The sequence below is a fragment of the Rhinatrema bivittatum genome, chromosome 1, assembly GCF_901001135.1.
Source record: "Rhinatrema bivittatum chromosome 1, aRhiBiv1.1, whole genome shotgun sequence".
Lineage (NCBI taxonomy): Eukaryota > Metazoa > Chordata > Amphibia > Gymnophiona > Rhinatrematidae > Rhinatrema > Rhinatrema bivittatum.
In genome coordinates, this window is record NC_042615.1 from 189488380 (window position 1) to 189507142 (window position 18763).

Genomic DNA, 18763 nt, shown 5'->3' on the forward strand with positions numbered 1-18763 from the left:
GCGCCTGGTGCGCGAACAAAAGTACGCGTATGCGCAGATTTATAAAATCTGCCCCTAAATGCATAGAGACTTTGTGAACTATATATTGTTAGAAGGAATTCCTCAGAGCTCCAGGTAACTTTCTATTGCATGTATGTCTCTGCTCGATGTGAATAAAAACTCTAATTATGGAAGAATCCTCATGTCAAAGTCTTTCTTTTCTCAAAATTATAGGATTGGTGAACTAAGAACAGAAATAACTTTACAGAATCAAGGAAGTGGTAGGAAGAAATGAGGTTAGCTAGTAAACAAGTACAGAACCTGAAAGATGGATCAGAAGTAAAGAAGCAGAGAAGAGAAAGGTTTGTAACAGGTTAAGAAGAAAAGGAAGAGAGGTTTGATAAAGAAAGGAGCTTGAGAAAGAAAGAAAAACCAAGTAAAAAAAAAAACTGATACACCCACATTTATACAGAAAATACTTGTGGTTTCTAAAATAAAGAAGTATTTCACTATGTTTTTCCATTCTTTTGAAAACAATATCCATAGAAGATAATAAAGACAGCAATTTTCAAAGCATTTTCTGTAGGTAAACTAGTATTTATTAGCAGAAAATCCCCCTTTAAAAGTTGCCCCCTTTAAAAATTACCTGTGCTGCACAGAAAAGTAAACTACTTTTCACTATGGAGAAAAGGAAAGGAGCTGGAGATAGACCAGCTGAAGTACATACCAAAATTTAATTTTGAAATCCCAGCATGTTCTTTACTTCATATACTTTTTACCTGCAAAGTATATGGAATACTGACTGGCCAACATATTTTTAAAAGGAAACTCCTTTGGGAGTTTCCTTTTAAAAACAGCTTGAAGGCCTGCAGGTGCTAAGTACCAATGAGCTGTAATCTCCCTTGAAGTCTCTTAAAAAAAAAAAAAAAAAGTCTAAATCAACATCAAACTTCTATTTGATGAGATTAACTTGCAAAATGTAGAATTTATTATTAAAACAAAACAATACATAGAATTTAACTTACTACCACTTAAACAGGCCAAAAAATAATTCTTTTGTGTGTTAATTAAAAAAATACATTTTTTTTTTTTTTTTTTAAAACATCCATGACTTGGAAACTTTCAAATACTGTACCCACATTAAATAAATTATCAAATGTAGCCCCCGTTGTTTTGAAAAGTTATTCCATTTCAGCCAGGCAAATTTTACAAAAACAGTATCTTAATTTATAACATTATATAAAGTTTTCAAGATGGCCTACATAAAACATTTTTAATAAATGCATACTGTGTCAGGATTTGATTACTATTGTAAACAAAACAGCAATCCAAAGCAAACTAACTGTTCACATCCAAGAACACTTCTTATTTCTTTTGATAAGCAACATACTAGAAAGAGTAAAAGAAAGAAAATATGCAAAAAAGTGGAATATATCTTCTTTTTCCAGTTTTCCAATACCAAAACTTTTTTCCACAAAATAATCTCTGGGTATGTCCACAGTGACTTCCTTGGCTTTCAAGTCTTTGGGCAAAACAGAGCATCAATGTACACTCCATGATTGACAGCATAAATCTACAAGACAGTTCCTCCAGTGTCCAGAGTCAGACCTGTGGTTTCTACTGCAAAGTAGGAAGATGCCCCCAGGCTTTGTTCAAGAGCAAATGGAGCAATACGTTGGGATTTTTGATTTGATGATCCTAAGGCTCTCCTGTTGACAGAAATGAGATCTAACTTGATCAACAGTAAGTAGCATTAGCATAGGATTGCATGCAGTATTATGGAGTTTCTGTTGAAACTATTCAGACTTTTTTTTGTCACTGCGCACAGATCTTCATCATACTTAATGCAAATTTGAAGTAAACAGAAGATTAAATTCAATGCTGAATATAAAATACTTAATTGCAAAAGATGTGTCAAACATTTTATCACCATATAAAATGACAGACATGTGTATTATTTCTAAAACAACTACCATATATAATAAATCAGCTTCTCACATTTCATATCACAGATTTTTCTGCATTGTGAACTTGTAGTTAAGTAGTAGCATCATCAGAATGTGACAGTTTCACTGTGACAATTAAAGTAAGATTCTAAAACCTTATGAAGCCATATGTAGAAGCATGTTTGCTTACCGTAAGAATTGTTCTCTGTAGACAACAGGATGAATTAGCCATGACCGTGGGGGTGATGTCATCTGATGGCACTGAATGGACCCTTCTCTCTAGCTCATTAGAGCTTTGAGTCATTACTGAACATGCACAGGCGTTCCCACACAAGCACTACCTTAGCAGCCTCCTCAGTTCATTAGTAGCTTAGCTTTAGCCAAGTAGTTCACTCCAGGGAGGTGGGTGGGTATCAAGCATGGCTATTTCATCCTGCTGTTTATGGAGCACACTATTTACAGTAAACAAACATGTTGTTCTCTGTCAACAAGTAGGCTTGAATTAGCCATGACACGTAGGAAGTCCCAAATTGAGGGCTGCCTAGCAGAGCACTTACTAAACAACCACCAAGCTCCCCCATACAGAGTGGTCAATTCAGCAACACCCATTCTATTCGGATCATAAGACACAAACAGCTGAGTATCTTGGTGGAGAGTCTGTAGTAAGCCAGGGCCTTTTTTACAGTCCAGAGAATGAAGGGACTTTTCTCCCTCATGTGCATGAAACAGAAACCATTTTAGGGAAAAACTGAGGATGGGTGCAGAGCACCACTCTTATGGAAAAACTGAAGGAAAGGCGAGTAGGAAACCAAGGCCTGATGTTCATTGACTTGTCAAGCCGATGTAATGGCTACCAGGAATACTACTTTCCAGAGGCTCAAACAGAGGCTTCATGAACTGCATCAGGATCACACTGAGATAACACGAAACAGCACATTCCAAAACCAGCGGTTTTGTATGTAGTAAGCCCTTCATAAACTTAGAGACCAAGCGGTGATGAGCTTGCTGTCCATCTGCACTAGGTAGGCAGTAATAGTACCTAGATGGACTCTCACCAATGAAGTGCTGGGGCCTGAAGATAAGTGCATCAAGTGTCTGAGCAAATTCTTGGGTTTGTAAGAGAACGGATCTAGAGAAGCTGCTTTATACCATGGGGAGAGGAGTTTCCACTTGAAGCCATAAGAATTCTATGACTTTCCTGTTTCCTTCCATGGCAAACAGGTTGATCATGGGGGCCCCCCAAAGGTCAGAGGTAATTTCCCATGGATTGGCTCAACAACCATTCATGAATTAGGAAGATCAAACTGAGATAGTCCAAGAGCGTATTTGCCATTCCAAGGAGATACGTAACTTGCAGTGACATCTCGTGGGCGATCATCCCATCCCAAATCATCTTGGCCTCTTGGCAAAGGGCCCAGGACCACATGCCTTCCTGTTTGTTGATATGAATTATGTCCACTTGATTACACATTTGAAACAGGATATTCCATCAGAGAATTTCATATGGCATGCAATTCCAATAGATTGATGTGGAGCTGCCACTCTGTCCCAGTCCATGTGCCTTGAGTGCGCAGCACTTCAGTATGCACTCCCCACCCTTCAGTGGATGCCTTGGTGCCCACAGTCACCCGACATGGCAAAGGTTGTAATGACAGCCCTTCTCTAGAATATCCAGCTAATTCACCATGGCAGGAATGATTTCATCGCTACATTTATACCAAGCAGTCACAAGTGAGGCTGAGTCAACTGATCTCATTATAGGCAGAGGCCCCAATGACATGGTCTCATGCTGAAATAAGCAAGAAGAACTATGTGGATTACTGCTGCCATGTGCCTCCATAGCACTAGACCAGTGTGGTCCAAAGCCAGTGAGCACAGAGATAGGTCGGAGGCTAGGGATCTCAGTTTGCATAACCTCTCCACCGGCAGAAATGCTTTTTCTACAAGGGAATCTAACCAGGTTCTGGTGAATTTGAGCCATTAATCTGGAAGATAGGACTTGGGGTAGTTGATAAAGTGGATTGGACAGTATTTTATTAATAATATATCTTACACAAACTGGAAAACTTTAGTTGTTATAAAATTTTATTTTACAACCTGTGAGAGTCACATCGATTGGGCTGCATTCCAATAGCCAGTCCACCAGGTGATTTGCTAACGCTATGAAATACACAAATCCTCGGGAATGATTCATAGGGTACGCAAGTTTTCTGGCGTGACTGACTAATTAATAGTAAATCAACTAAACAACATCATATGTTTGGAAACTAATATTTTGTTATTTATTATTTTTGTTTTTTAATTTTTTTAATTGATTTATAGTGAACGGGAATCTCATAAAGTTCTCACTCATAGCAACAGCAGCTTATTCAAAGCTTTCGACAGTCTGATTCTTTTAGACTGTAACTGTAAGATTTATTTAATCATTGACTCCCGTTCCTTAGAGTATGGGACACAGTAAGCTTTTTGTCACTTGTGGTATCAAGCTTGTGTATAGGACTCATTGTTTCACTGTGATAACAATTGTGAAAAAGTCGGAGCCGTCACTGTGTTTTAAGACTATTGCCACTCTGTTTTGTTCAAGCTAACGCTTAACTTTTAACAGGTGGAAAAAAGAACGGGGCTGTCACTCTATATTAGAGCTATCGCCGCTCTGTTTGTTATTTGAGCTGCAGCCGCTCCATTTGACTTAGGCTGGCGATTCACTTGAGAGTCAAAATTTTGTTTAACCCTCGTGTTTCGTGGAATTACTTCTTCAGGGGCTTATGATGGTTGTTATTATGGTCCTGTAGACGAGAAGAATTCTGCGTCCTCAAATGCGGTACAGCGTTTCCACCCTTTTCTACTTTCTCCCACCCAGGGGCTCCTACCTCAGTTTTTTCAAAATGGCAGGGGCCCATATAGCCAGTTGACATACCTTCTGTCCTGACTCTGCTGGTACAAATACTCCAATGCTATAGATGTGCTTATCACAACTTGTAGGCAAGATCCTGCCACTAAGAACTATGATGGGAAGATATGAAAGCGGGAAGAAGAGGGTTGAACAGCCATACAGGCAGAAGGGCTCTAATTATAGGGAGGAAGGGAAGAAAAGCAAGACTTTGGCAAATGGGAAATATGTGTAGCTCTTCCTCTTCAATGCAATCTAATGGCAGGAAGATTGCACAGTCTTCCTGTCAGCTGGAGGCTCAGAGACAAAAAAAGTGTGTAACCACAGTAATGTGCCAAAATGATACGTGCTGCTGAGTTTGAGGTATACATTCTTACTGTGCTGCAATAACTTGGCAAAGGAATACCAAAGCTACAAATATTTTTAAAATAACACAAAATTTTTGATTAACTTACCTTTCCACCATTTTGCTCTAGTTTTTGTAAAGCACTTGTAACCTGATCTTTGAATTTCTTATCCATAAGTCTCCTTGAAAGCTTAAAATCCAAAAAGGAAGTATTAGATCACATTAGAACAGATTTCAGTCACAAATATGCAGTATATAATTTCCAAATTTTGACATAACGCATGGCCAGAAGGTCAAACAGAGGCCCACAAATTGTTTTAAAGATATTTTCACATGCAGTAAATAGTAATTTTAAACCAAGAAGATTAATCTGCACCACTCACTGAAACTGGTAGTTGCTACAAGAATAAAAAAAGATGCCTGTGAATGAGACACAATATCTTAAAGGTCTTTGAAACAATTTTATGAAGAAGAGAAGCTATTTTGTGGGGAGAAGGCACAGAATAGTGGTTGGAACCATGGGCTACAAGGCAGGAGAAACCAGGGTTCAAATCCGGCTTCTCCTATTAACATTCTTTCTGATTTTGGGTAAGTCACTTTATCTCACATTGCCTCAGGTACATTGTAGCCCATTGCTCCAACCACTATTCTGTGCCTTTTCCTACAAAATAGCTTCTCTCCTTCATAAAATTGTTTCAAAGACTTTTAAGATATTATGTCTCAATCACAGGCATGTTTTCTTCTTGTAGAAGCTACCAGTTTCAATGAATGGTGCAGATTAATCTTTTTTGTTGGTTTAAAATTAGCATTTTGATGTCAGAGGTGTTACACTCAGGTCCAGAAAGGGCAGGAGGATAGTTGCCTCTGCTCTTGTCATGGCCCTTACTAGCCAATCACCCAGGCAGGTCTGACTATGGAAGAGTGGGCAAAGCAGAAACCACTAAGGAGATAAAAGGGGGGAGAAAAATAGCATTGACATAACTAAAATATCTTTGTCTGAAATGCTTCAGGTAAGATCTATAGAACTTTAATACTACACATAAAAATGCCTTAAAACAATGTGCAGGCCTCTATTTGACCTTAGATTGTAAATTATTTGGGACAGGGACTTACTGTATCTGAATATTAGCCACCATTGTACAGCACTGCCTACACCTAGTAGTGCTATAAAAATTATAATTATTAAAGAAGTTGTATGTAAATAAATTGCACTGATTACATCCTACATCAGTGCATGCCCTTAACAGAGATTTGGCTGTAAAGTGAAAAGCTTAAGGTCTGAATCCAGTAGCCTTAATAGAGACCATCCTAGGGGGCCCTCTGCATGGTCTCTCTATTAATCTTTGACATATTCCTACCCGTCTACAGTAGGTTTGAAACCCTATCTGGCAGGCTACACTGGTAAACAAAGTTTTTGTTTCCTTCAGGCTTTTTGGTGTTCCAAATAGATTTTTTGTGATGCTGATCACAGATATTACTTCGAAATTTGTACATCACGTAAGGTTTTTGAGAAATGGCCAATTTTGTGTTACAATAACACTGGGAAACAAATTTCTAGGAACATTTTGATTCCTCCACAACCTTTGGTGGAACAAGTAGATTTTAACAAGCTGAACACAAATATGCATTTATTTTGTCTCTACCACGTACCGTTTGCCAGAAAAGTGCGATATACATTAAGCATTGTTATGTGTCTGTAGCAGCATAAGCTATAATGGCAATGTTGGCACCAGAAACAGTCAGTTATATGATCTTTCTGTGCCCTCCATATCATTGGAATGGCAAACGGCATAGATGGTTTCACAGCTTTCAGCCAAGCTGGCAGATTACTGGCGCAAGATGTGCAACATATATGAGGAACCCATGGCTCTGTCCTGGTCACCAATTTTGCATCCGAAGTATTTATTTATTTATTATAACTCGAATGCCTTCTTAATGAGCGCAGTCATACTCCTTTTCTGTGCTTTCAGAGAAAACTCAACACAGATGTAACAAAACTTGTCACGGCTATTACGACATTGGCGCAACATTTCATAAAGTATATGAAATTAAATCCACAAGCTTTAAACTCCGTTTTAGTGATACGATTCACTCACTCACAAAGACATTGCATAGGAGACTACTCATTGCTGCTGTTTATATAAGGCTGCGACGTCATGGAAAAAAGTTGGAATCTTGCAAGTTCTGGCATGATCAAGCAGAGTTTCATGGTGTATTTTTTAAAAAGTTAGTCTCTGTTACATGTTACGTTGCTTATGGCCATCAAAAATAAGACATGAATTTTAAAAATCATAAGAACTACTGTCCAGCAAGAAAATATATATACTTGAGATTATGCTTTAAAATTTCACAATTATACGGTAATGGACACCATTCTAGAGTTTCTTCCAATATTGTTCTTAAATCACTCATGCATACAAGAGCTGAGAGAGCAATACCAGCCTCAAAGAAAAAAAGCAGTGGCACCAAAAGAGGTAAGCAAATCCCAATCTCTTGAGACAGGTTAACCTTTAATCATGAGAACAATTAGACTATCCCTAACAAGGAACACTTTTCTTAGTACTGTTTTGCAAAAGATTAGGCAAATCTCATTTTCTGCAATGCAATATAAGTTTTGGCATAGCATAATTGCTATGCAGCTTTTTTTTTTTCTTTCTTATGGGCACCATCTAGCCTCAGAAGAACACTGTTCTGAAACATGCACATTTCAAAGCAGTCCAGTCTTCCTGTCAGTAGCTGGAGTTAAAAAAAGCAAAGCTGGATCAGTGGGCCCAAGGTGTGTGAAAACAGGCAAAAAGCTGCAGCATTAATGTTCAAGGCAGAGGCGGGCCAAAGCAATCTTCTGCTTGAGGTGAAGGATGAAATGGTGTCCCTCCCCCAAGGCCTGGTGCAGGTGAAATCACAGAGGGCCAGGGCACGAGGAAAGCAATGGAGGGCGAAGTGACTTACCTGAGGCCACAAGGAATGACAATAGGATTTGAACCCTGGTTTCCCTTGTTTACAGCTCACTGCTCTAACCACTCAGTTTTTGGGCCTGTTACTTTTTTTGTTCTCAGTTTTCGGCATTTGCATTAGGGGTGCCAGAGAAATGTTTAATGGGGCAGGGCGAGCTTTGGTTGTCCCACCCCCTGGGTCTAGAAACAGAACTCCTCCATTCCCTATTGCCTGCCCCCCACCCATCTCCAGGATCTGCCCCCTGGGGGTGTGAGAGGTTGGTGAATGGTGGGAGTCTGTATGTGTGACTCTCTCTCTCTTAGGGCTGATACAAGGGTATGCCCTAGACCAATTTTACAGCCTTTTATTCCCCCTTCCTTCCCCTGCCCACACAATTAAAACTTATGCATTATTTTCCATTTTTAAAATTAACTTCCCTAACCTAAAAAGGCAGATTGCATATGAAAAACAGATACTCAAAGTACAATCTTCTGAAGAACAAATATCACTTACAACATATATATTATATAGTCACACTCTGCAAAAAAAATAAATAAATAAATCACACTTTCAATAATAATAGTTTAATAGACTTAATAAACTACCTTTCTCATAGTAATCAAGGCGGTTTAATGGATCACATATGGTATTGGGCCTATGGTAAAGTGCACTGGATGTGGATTTGGCCCACAGAAAGCCAGGAATAAACTGAACTACAATTCCAATATAGTAAGCCTTCCATATCATAACTGCCAGCTCTCATCCTATCAAAAAGCCATACTGCAAATATTACATCAGGCCCTAAACACTAATATACCACCTATTAAGAAAACAGATTAAAGCCAGGTTGTTGTAAATCCCTACACAGAAACTACATGCCAGCAGAATAACTAAAGCCTCAGTCACAGATGAGACTTTCTCCAAATACAGAATAAAGAGATCAGAAAATAAAAACTGAAAGGTGCAGACAAAAACTGAACTGTAAATCACAAGATGCCAAACTCTGTAAGCAATGCAAACACAATCAAGAAATATAAAAACATTAAACATACCAATAAAAAATGTCAAATCCGCTAATAAATTCAGCCAATTAAAAACATGCATAAAAATGTTTAAAATATTACCAAACACTAAAAAAATATTTCAAAAGAGCAGATACATCACATCCATAATTAAAACTAACAAGGATAAAAAAACAAAACAAAACAAAAAAAAAAAACCTCCCATTCTCCATACCTGGGAACTTTAGATTTCCAGTGCTCCTGAGATTGCTGTAGATTGGAGGAGGGTGCACAACCTTTAACCTCTCACACGCACACACATGTGCGCAGGCATCCTCTCATATATACTCACAAAGTCTCTCTCACACACAGGCACTCACTCTCACAGGGCAAGTCTCTTTCACACACATTTTGGACCTTTTCTTTAGATGCACAGTAAGGCCTTTTCTGCCGCCGGCAGCGGGAGAAATGCTGGCGACATCAGTGACTCTTCTTCAGCCGCTAGATCGTAGAATGGGAACCCTGCCAGCATGTCACAATTCCGTACCTCCAAGATCTTCCTTTTGCTGGCAGGGAGTGAGAATCCTGACAGCATGTCACAGTCTCATGCCGCTAGCACTGCAGGTTTTCCTGCCAACAGAGTTGTTTGCCTGAATGAAGGGTGAGATGAATGTGGCAGAAGGTTTCAGGGGGCAATTTTGTTGCCTCAAAATCTTGCCGCTTGAAGCGGCCACCTCACCCTGCCTCATTATAGAACCGCCCCTCGTTCAAAGGGCTCGCTCCCCACAAGACAGGAATGTAAAGACAGGATGGGTTGGCCCCAGAAGCTAGAAGGGGAGATAGCATAAGATGACAGGGGGAGAGAGGTGAAGGAACAAGGGATGAGAATAATGTTTAGAGAAGGGAGGCAAGAGGGGAAGCAGCAGCAAACTAAAAGGTGGAATAAAGACAGAAAAAAGGGGGGGAAGGGATAGAGGGAAAGGAAAAATTATACAAGGAGAGGGATAGAGAAGAGTAAGCAAACATACAGCGACTTTTCAAGATGAAAACAAATGAAAAAACAGAAGTAGAAAGCAGGCAGCCAGATGAGAAGAGATAAAAGTCAGATCAGAAAGATTAGGAATGTGTTTATTTTCTGACATTTCAAATCTGTACATACTTTTGAGCCATTGTTTCACAAAAGTCTTGCATAGCAGTGATTGTTAAGCTACTACACCTAATTTCTATAGCACTAGCACACATACACAGTACTGTACAGATACACATAAGAGATTGTCCCTGCTCCATGGAGCTTAGGGAGGGTCACTTTTCAAAAGCTCTTTACCTGTGTTAACGATAGGGCTTTTTGAAAAACTGCCCACCCTTTATGTGCATTGGGTGCACTTTTCCTGGCATTTTCAGAGGGGGGCTCCAGGGGCATTCTGCTATTTCAAAACCACGTCCACTGTTTTCGCAGGAATGTGTATCCACAGAAAAAGGAGATGCAAATCTCTGTGGGTACTTTTCCCTTGGGCAATTTTCAAAGTGAAAGTTTGTATTAACTTTCCCTTTGAGAACTGGTGCAAAATCCATAAGGTAAAGAACGCACAGACTCTGCACCTGCCCACAGTGTTTCCAAAAAAAAAAAAAAAGGTTTCCCTACAAGTCAAGACACACAAAACAAAAAATAAAATAGAGGAAATCTAATTCAAATAGTGAACCATGGTTAAAATCAAGAAAGGGACGATCTGGAACGCACCAGAGATTAAGATTTAAAAGTAACTTAAAACAGGTAGATTTTTAGGAGGGACTCATGTACAAGCCAGAGGAGCAGCACGATATACTAACTCGGGAAGGTGGCAAGCTCAGTCAGGACTTGGCGACGGAGGAGAAGAGCACAAATAAAAGCAGCTCACGGGGAAGGGTGTAGAGAGTATGAGAGAAGAAAAGTAAAGTGAAGCTGAAGGGTAAAGGCACTTGTGAGTTCATGGCAGAAGCTTGACTTGAGTGCAGAAGCGGATGGGAAGCCAACAGAGCGACTTCAGATGGGGATGGCGCAGTCAGGTTGACACTGAAGCATAAGTCATGCAGCTGAATTTTGTATAGACAGTAGCAGAGAAAGAGATGGTTCGATGGGAGAGACAGCTGTCTAAGCAAAAGGCAAGAGTGGAAAAGGGTTCCAGTGGCAAGTTCAGAAGTGAAAGAATGGCTTTTGGTGATTTTATAGAGAAAAAATTTAAAAAAATGAGACACATGGTTTAGAAGTGTTTTGGATATATGCAGAGAATCCTAGTTCAAAGGTGACCCCAAAACTGTGGAGGTTGGGAAGATGACACATTATCTATAATGGAGAATGGGGTGGGGGAAGGCAGAGGGTTGCAGTGGAAGGAGATTTGGAAGGAAAGAAAATGTTTTCTTGACCATGTTAAATTTAAAAATGGTGGTGGGACATCCAGGCAGCAATGTCAGACAAGCAAAAATGTTTGGTGTGGGAAAAAAAAAAAAAAATCTCTATTCCTGCATATCACTATTAAATTGTCACAACACATGAATTGAACTGTTAATTGTTTTTTTGCACTTACACTCGTTAGTAGATGTTTAAGATGATCATTAAGAGGTGGGCCAACAACAGCACTCAGCTGTACCAGTGCATTCAATCCTCTTTCAAAAACATCCTCATCTGAATGTGCCTTTGAAGGAAGGAGACAGGAATACTTGCATCTCAGTAAGCAATAAACCAACAGTGAAATGAAGCAGATTTTTAGTTTTTCAATTTAACCACAAAAGATTTCAGATCCTTTAAAGCATCAAGGAAAAGCAGGTCCAAAAAAAATGCAAAAGCCTAGCAAGTCAACTTGCTTCTGCAATTTTAAAACAGTTTATCATTTACTCACAGAGTTAATGTCTTACTGGTTCAGTTAAAAAAAAAAAAAAAAAAAATTAAGAAAAAAAAAAGTCATAATTAAAATCCTGTCCAAACAGTCCTCTGGGTTTTTTGTGCACAAAGTACTACATTTAAGAACTGCGTAAAAGTTCAACAGAGCTTTGCATGGCTGAACAGATCTACAAATTTTTATATTCCACATCTTCCAATAAATGGAAAATCACATTAACATCCATAAAATTTGGAACCGATGACAATACACAAAAAATAGATCTGATAAAACATACATAAAAACAACCGCCAGACATCTACATCATCTGCAGCGCTAAGAAATGTAAAATCCTCTTAATGAAAAGCTTGCTTATAAAACAGAACCTTTAATATTTTCTTGAATCTTAAATGACCAAGTTCCTCTTAACAAATTTGGTGAGGAATTGAATAAGACGGGCTCTGCAAAAGAGAATGCTCTCGAGCGTGTCTCCAGGTAATCTTCCCTCAACCAGGGCCCATTCTGCACTTGCAATGGTTTTCACTATTAAATCACAGAGTAATATGATTGAATATGCTCTTTCCATTTGAACTATTTTTATCCCACCAGCAAGCCTGAAATATTCAATCTTACTTAAAGTGTTGCTGAAATCACCAAATTGCAGAAAAGCTCATTCAGCTGAGGTCTGCAAAGTTTCCCTCTGTGGGATTATTACTTTCAAATATGTGCACCATATGATGCATTTTTCCAATTTTATTCACAGAAAAAGACTAATGATCATATCGAGACAGAAATCATGGCTCAAGTTATAGCGAAGCAATGTAGGAGATTCAGGGCCAGTTCCATCATCCATCAGGGAACTTTGGCCCTGGCTGGACTATAAATCTGGTGCTCTCATGCACAGGGAAGAAAAGAAGACAGCTATCACTACTGAAGTGGTCCCTGCTGGCCAATAAGCAGCACCTCACCCCTTCCCAGCCCTCAGGTTGGTGAGGACTCCAAAAGTCACCAAAGCCTGCTTTGTCTGGGGAGCTGGAGGATCGAAAAAGATAAGGCGATTAAACAAAGGGAATAGGTTAAAACAAACCTTTAAATTATAATGAAATATGTCTCTCTAATGTACTGCCAAGAAACATCGAAATCACCACATTAAACAATACAGAGTGCAATACACATCCAGGTGTTAGTTTTGATAACAGCAAAACCCATGAGACATTACCTAAACTCATTGAGCTCCACGGTAGAATTTAGAGATCAGGGCCCCCTGGTCTCCTCTCATTCTGTAGGTACAGGAAGAGCTGCAAAATCTGCTACTTCCCACTGAATGTGCAGCTCCCTGCAGATTTACCATGGGAGACCAGGGAGCAGGATCCACTATTATCTGCTGGGCAGGGGCAACACAGTCAAAGCCCCTTTGTTCTTAACACTCCCCCCCCCTCCCACCCCTTTTGCTTGACTGATGAAGAAGAAGAGAGCAGTAGGACAATCCCATAGTTGAGAGCAGTAATCAAGCCTGGCTAGCAGGAGGAGGACATGGCCTAATCTGTTGCTGCTATCCTCCTCACAGTGACTAGCACTAGAAGAGGGTCGATGGAGGATGGCATTATTACAGAGGCTAGAGGGGAAGTGGTGGGGGGGGGGGGAAGAGAAGGGAGTTATTAGTGAGGCTGAAGGTGGGAGAGAGGGAAAGAGGTGATTCAGTTTTGTAAGGAACTGGGGAACCTTTTCTGAAGGGATGGACTACACCTTAACCAGAGTGGAACCAAGCTGCTGGCGCTAACCTTTAAAAAGGAGATAGAGCAGCTTTTAAACTAGAACAAAGGGGAAAGCCGACAGTCGCTCAGCAGCACATGGTTCGGAGAGAGGTATCTTCAAAGGTTACTAATGATGCATTAGAATTAGGGCATCCCGACAGTGAGGTTCCAATAATAAGAAAAGTAATCCAAGTGCCTGTAATTAAAAACTCACCTGAGCTAAAATATTCCAATTTATCCCTATCAATTAGAAAGCAGTATGAAAATACAAACAAAACATACACTTTGAAATGTTTGTATGCTAATGCCAGAATCTAAGAAGTAAGATGGGAGAATTAGAATATATAGCAGTGAATGATGACATAGACTTAATTGGCATCTCGGAGACATGGTGGAAAGAGGATAACCAATGGGATAGTGCTATACTGGGGAACAGATTATATCACAAAGACAGATAGGACCATCTGGGAGGTGGGGTGGCACTTTATGTCCGGGATGGCATAGAGTCCAACAAGAAAAAGATCCTGCATGAGACTAAATGCACAACCGTATCTTTATGGGTAGAAATCCCTTGTGTGTTAGGGAAAAGTATAGTGATGGGAGTATACTACCATCCACCTGGCCAAGATGGTGAGATGGACAGTGAAATGCTAAGAGAAATTAGGGAAGCTAACCAAATTGGCAGTAATAATGGGAAATTCAATAATATAACATTAGGACATGCTAGAGAGATAAATTTCCTGGTTGGAATAAGTGACAGTTTTATGGCGCAATTGGTTCTGGAACAGACGAGAGAGGGAGCAATTTTAGATCTAACTTTTAGTGGAGCACAGGATTTAATGAGAGTGGTAACGTGGTGGGGCCGTTTGGCAATAGTGATCATAATAAGATCAAATTTGAATTAATGACAGGAAGGGGGACAATAAGTAAATCTATGGCTCTAGCACTAATCTTTCAAACTGGAAACTGTGATAAAATGAGAAAAATAGAAAAAAACTGAAAGGAGCAGCTACAAAGGTAAAATGTGTGCAAGAGGCTTGGACATTGTAAAAAAACGATTACCGGCATTATTAAAAGGTGAGGTGAAAGAGGCTAGTTTAGCCAAAATTGGAAGGAGGATCCAACAGAAGAAAATAGGATAAAACATAAGCACTAGCAAGTTAAATGTAAGACACAGGCTAAGAGAGAATTTGGAAAGAAGTTGCCGGTAGAGGCAAAAACTCACAGTAAAAACTTTTAAAAATATATCCGAAGCAGAAAGCATGCGAGGGAGTCAGTTGGACGGTTCGAGGGGTTAAAGGGGTACTTAGAGAAGATAAGGCCATCACGGAAAGATTAAACAATTTCTTTGCTTCGGTGTTTACTGAAGAGGATGTTGGGGAGATACCTGTTCTGGAGGTTTTCATGGGTAATGATTCAGATGAACTTAACCAAATCACAGTGAACCTAGAAGATGTGGTAGGCCTGACTGACAAACTGAAAAGTAGTAAATCATCTGGACCGGATGGTATACACCCCAGGGTTCTAAAGGAACTAAAAAATGAAATTTTAGATTTATTAGTTAAAATATGTAACCTACCATTAAAATCATCCATTGTACCTGAAGACTGGAGGGTAGCTAATGTAACCCCAATATTTTAAAAGGGCTCCAGAGGAGATCCGGGAAACTACAGACCATTTAGCCTGACTTCAGTGCCAGGAAAACCAGTGGAAAGTGTTCTAAAGATCAAAATCACAGAACATATAGAAAGACATGGTTTAATGGAATAAAGTCAGCATGGCTTTACCCAAGGCAAGTCTTGCCTCACAAATCTGCTTCACTTTTTTGAAGGAGTTAATAAACATGTAGATATAGGTTAACCAGTGGATGTAGTGTATTTGGATTTTCAGAAGACATTTGACAAAGTTCCTCATGAGAGGCTTCTAAGAAAAGTACAAAGTCATGGGATAGGTGGCAATGACCTTTCGTAGATTACAAACTGGTTAAAAGACAGGAAACAGAGTAGAATTAAATGGACAATTTTAGTGGAAAATGGTTTACAGTGGAGTGCATCAAAGATCTGTACTAGGACCTGTACTTTTCAATATATTTATAAATGACCTGGAAAGGAATACGACGAGTGTGCTAATCAAATTTGCGGATGATACAAAATTATTCAGAGTAGTTAAATCACAAGCTGATTGTGATAAATTGCAGGAGGACCTTGTGAGACTGGAAAATTGGGCATCCAAATGGCAGATGAAATTTAATGTGGATAAGTGCAAGGTGATGCTTATAGGAAAAAATAACCCATGCTATAGTTACGTGATGTTAGGTTCCATATTAGGAGCTACCACCCAGGAAAGAAATCTAGGCATCATAGTGGATAATACTTTGAAATTGTCGGCTCAGCGTGCTGCGGTAGTCAAAAAAGCAAAGAGAATGCTGTGAATAATTAGGAAGGGAATGGTGAATAAAACGGAAAATGTCATAATGCCTCTGTATTGCTCCATGGTGAGACCGCACCTTGAGTACTGTGTACAATTCTGGTCTCCGTACCTCAAGAAAGATATAGTTGAGATGGAGAAGATACAGAGAAGGGCGACCAAAATGATAAAGGGGATGGAACTGCTTCCCTATGAGGAAAGACTAAAGAGGTTAGGGCTGTTCAGCTTGGAGAAGAGATGGCTGAGAAGGGGATATGATAGAGATCTTTAAAAATCATGACAGGTCTAGAACGGGTAAATGTGAATCGGTTATTTACTCTTTCAGACAATAGAAAGACTAGGGGGCACTCCATGAAGTTAGCATGTGGCACATTTAAAACTAATCGGAGAAAGTTCTTTTTCACGCAAAGCACAATTAAACTCTGGAATTTGTTGCCAGGGGATGAGGTTAGAGCAGTTAGTGTAGCTGGGTTTAAAAAAAGATTTGCATAAGTTTTTGGAGGAGAAGTCCATTAATGGCTATTAATCAAGTTTACTTAGGGAATAGCCACTGCTATTAATTGCATCAGTAGAATGGGATCTTCTTAGTGTTTGGGTAATTGCCAGGTACTTATAGCCTGGATTGGTCACCGTTGGAAACAGGATGCTGGGCTTGATGGACCCTTGGTCTGACCCAGTATGGCAATTTCTTATGTTTCAAACAGGAAAAATGGGATGGGCATGTCTGAAAGAAGAGCTCAGAAAAGGTGGATGGGAGTGTGTGGGTGTGTATGGACAGGTGGGATGGGGATAATAAAGAGGAAAGGAAGGGAGAGAGAAAAAGGAAGTAGGGGCCGGGTTGCAATGTGAGGGGAATGGGACTGAAGCCAGGGGAGGCTCCACTTCCCCATTCTTCTTCTGGACCCCTCACTATATCTCAGGACTTATCTTTATCACACATTTTGAATCTCCTTTTTTCCTCCACCCCCATCCCTAGTCCTCCCTCTTTACTCCTTCCTCTTCCACCCCATCCTCCCTTTCTTCGCAACACATTATTTCCAATGCTCCTCCTTTTCTGATCCTTCTTCCCTCCCCTCGGGTCCTCTCATTCTTTCCTTTCCTACCTGCTTCCCCATCCTCTCCTCCCTCTGTGCCCTTATCCTTCTACACCTCTGGAGATTCCTTCTTCACTTTCCACCTCTGATATACCCTTTCCCTCTGCTGAAATCCTCCTCCCCATTCCCAGATCCCTTCCTTTCTCCTCAGCCCAAATCCTTTTCCTCTAATAAAATACAAAACAAATAAACTTTGCACAAATGTGACTATTTTTATAAAAGTTTAAAAAATATTTAATATGCAAATATGCAACAACCACTGCAGAACCTTGAAAAATCTGCCATGGGAAACTGGGAGGGGGGGGGGGGGGGGGCAATGATAGAGATTAATTTATATAGGATTTAATACATTCAACTGTTTCTCGTACTGAAATACCTATAGTACCTGAATGTAATCTGCTTTGAAGTGTCCGAAGGTGGAATATAAATCAAATAGATAAAATAAGATAAATTGATATAAATATTTCCTGCTTCTGATTGCATCTGTGCATGATGGTCCCACACGCTCCCACTGATGCCATCACAGACCAGCCATAAGAGCTGGCCCACTGCAAGCATGAGGGGGGAAGGGTATCACCCCCAAAGGGGGCGATACCTAAGGGAGGGGTCACCCTTTTGGGAGCGACCGGGAAAGTTATGCTATATATTTTTTTCATGTAGGGATATGGGAGAGAAAAACATTCAAATATTAGTTGTCCCAACCCCTTTTGAGAGGCTGTGTGGGGAGGGGATAGGGTTTTTTTTTTTTTGTGTGTGTATTTTGTACTTATATGCTACTAGCAATAACTGCCTGGCCCATAACATCTATAAATTTTAAAATCGAACAAAAGTAAAAAAAAAAAAAAAAAAAGATAAATAGTTTTATTTTGTTTCGTAATTAACCTCATGATTATAAAAAGTTAGGGAACCTTTTTACAAACTACATTGACAGTATATCAGACATCTCTCGTTGCTCAACTCGAGCACGTGATAAATAGCAATTGTTATAGAGGATTCAAGTACAATCCCTGGGGCACTGCACTATGTACCATCCTCCATTGAGAGAACTGACCAGTTAGTCTTAATTTCTGTTTCTTGTCTTTTAACCAGTTTACAATTCACAATAGTGGTGTGGCCATGGGTGGACCATGACCCACCCACTTAGGGCTCAGGCTCATGTCACCACGGCTATCCAACACCAGAAGAGACTTGAAGAATGGCTACCAAGGTTCCCATCCTGCAACGGCCAAAGAAGGAGAGGGCCACCATGGATCCCATTCTGAGGCGACTGAAAATGACGGGGTGTGTGTGGGGGGCGGGGGGGGGGGGGGGAAGAGGAACCTGTGTGCCTGTGGGGGAGTCTTATGTGTGTGTGTTTGTGTGTCTGCCTGTGCCTATGTGTGGGAGCTTGAGAGACAGTGGCTTTGCACACAGAGCATATTAGCGAAAAGTGCCCTACATTGCTCAGGATATCAGGTTCACAATTGATGTAAATTTTCAAAATCAAACAAAAGTGGAAAAGATAAATTCTCTTTTATTGTATTAACAAATTAAGAGACCA

General features: G+C 40.0%; 1 protein-coding gene across 2 annotated transcripts in view; it reads right to left on the minus strand.

The window, feature by feature from the left end:
- Positions 1–944: 944 nt before the first annotated feature.
- Positions 945–18763, minus strand: part of PACRGL (parkin coregulated like) — an 80284-nt gene continuing 62465 nt past the window's right edge. Inside the window, exons 6-8 of one of the 2 annotated variants that reach the window (XM_029590325.1) lie at positions 11658–11765; positions 5271–5351; positions 945–1688 (exon numbers count right to left, since the gene is read on the minus strand). In XM_029590325.1, the coding sequence (XP_029446185.1) occupies positions 1632–1688; positions 5271–5351; positions 11658–11765 (246 nt within the window). In that variant the 3' untranslated portion in view covers positions 945–1631. The remainder of the gene's footprint in view (positions 1689–5270; positions 5352–11657; positions 11766–18763) is intronic. The other variant, XM_029590334.1, reaches the window with a different exon arrangement.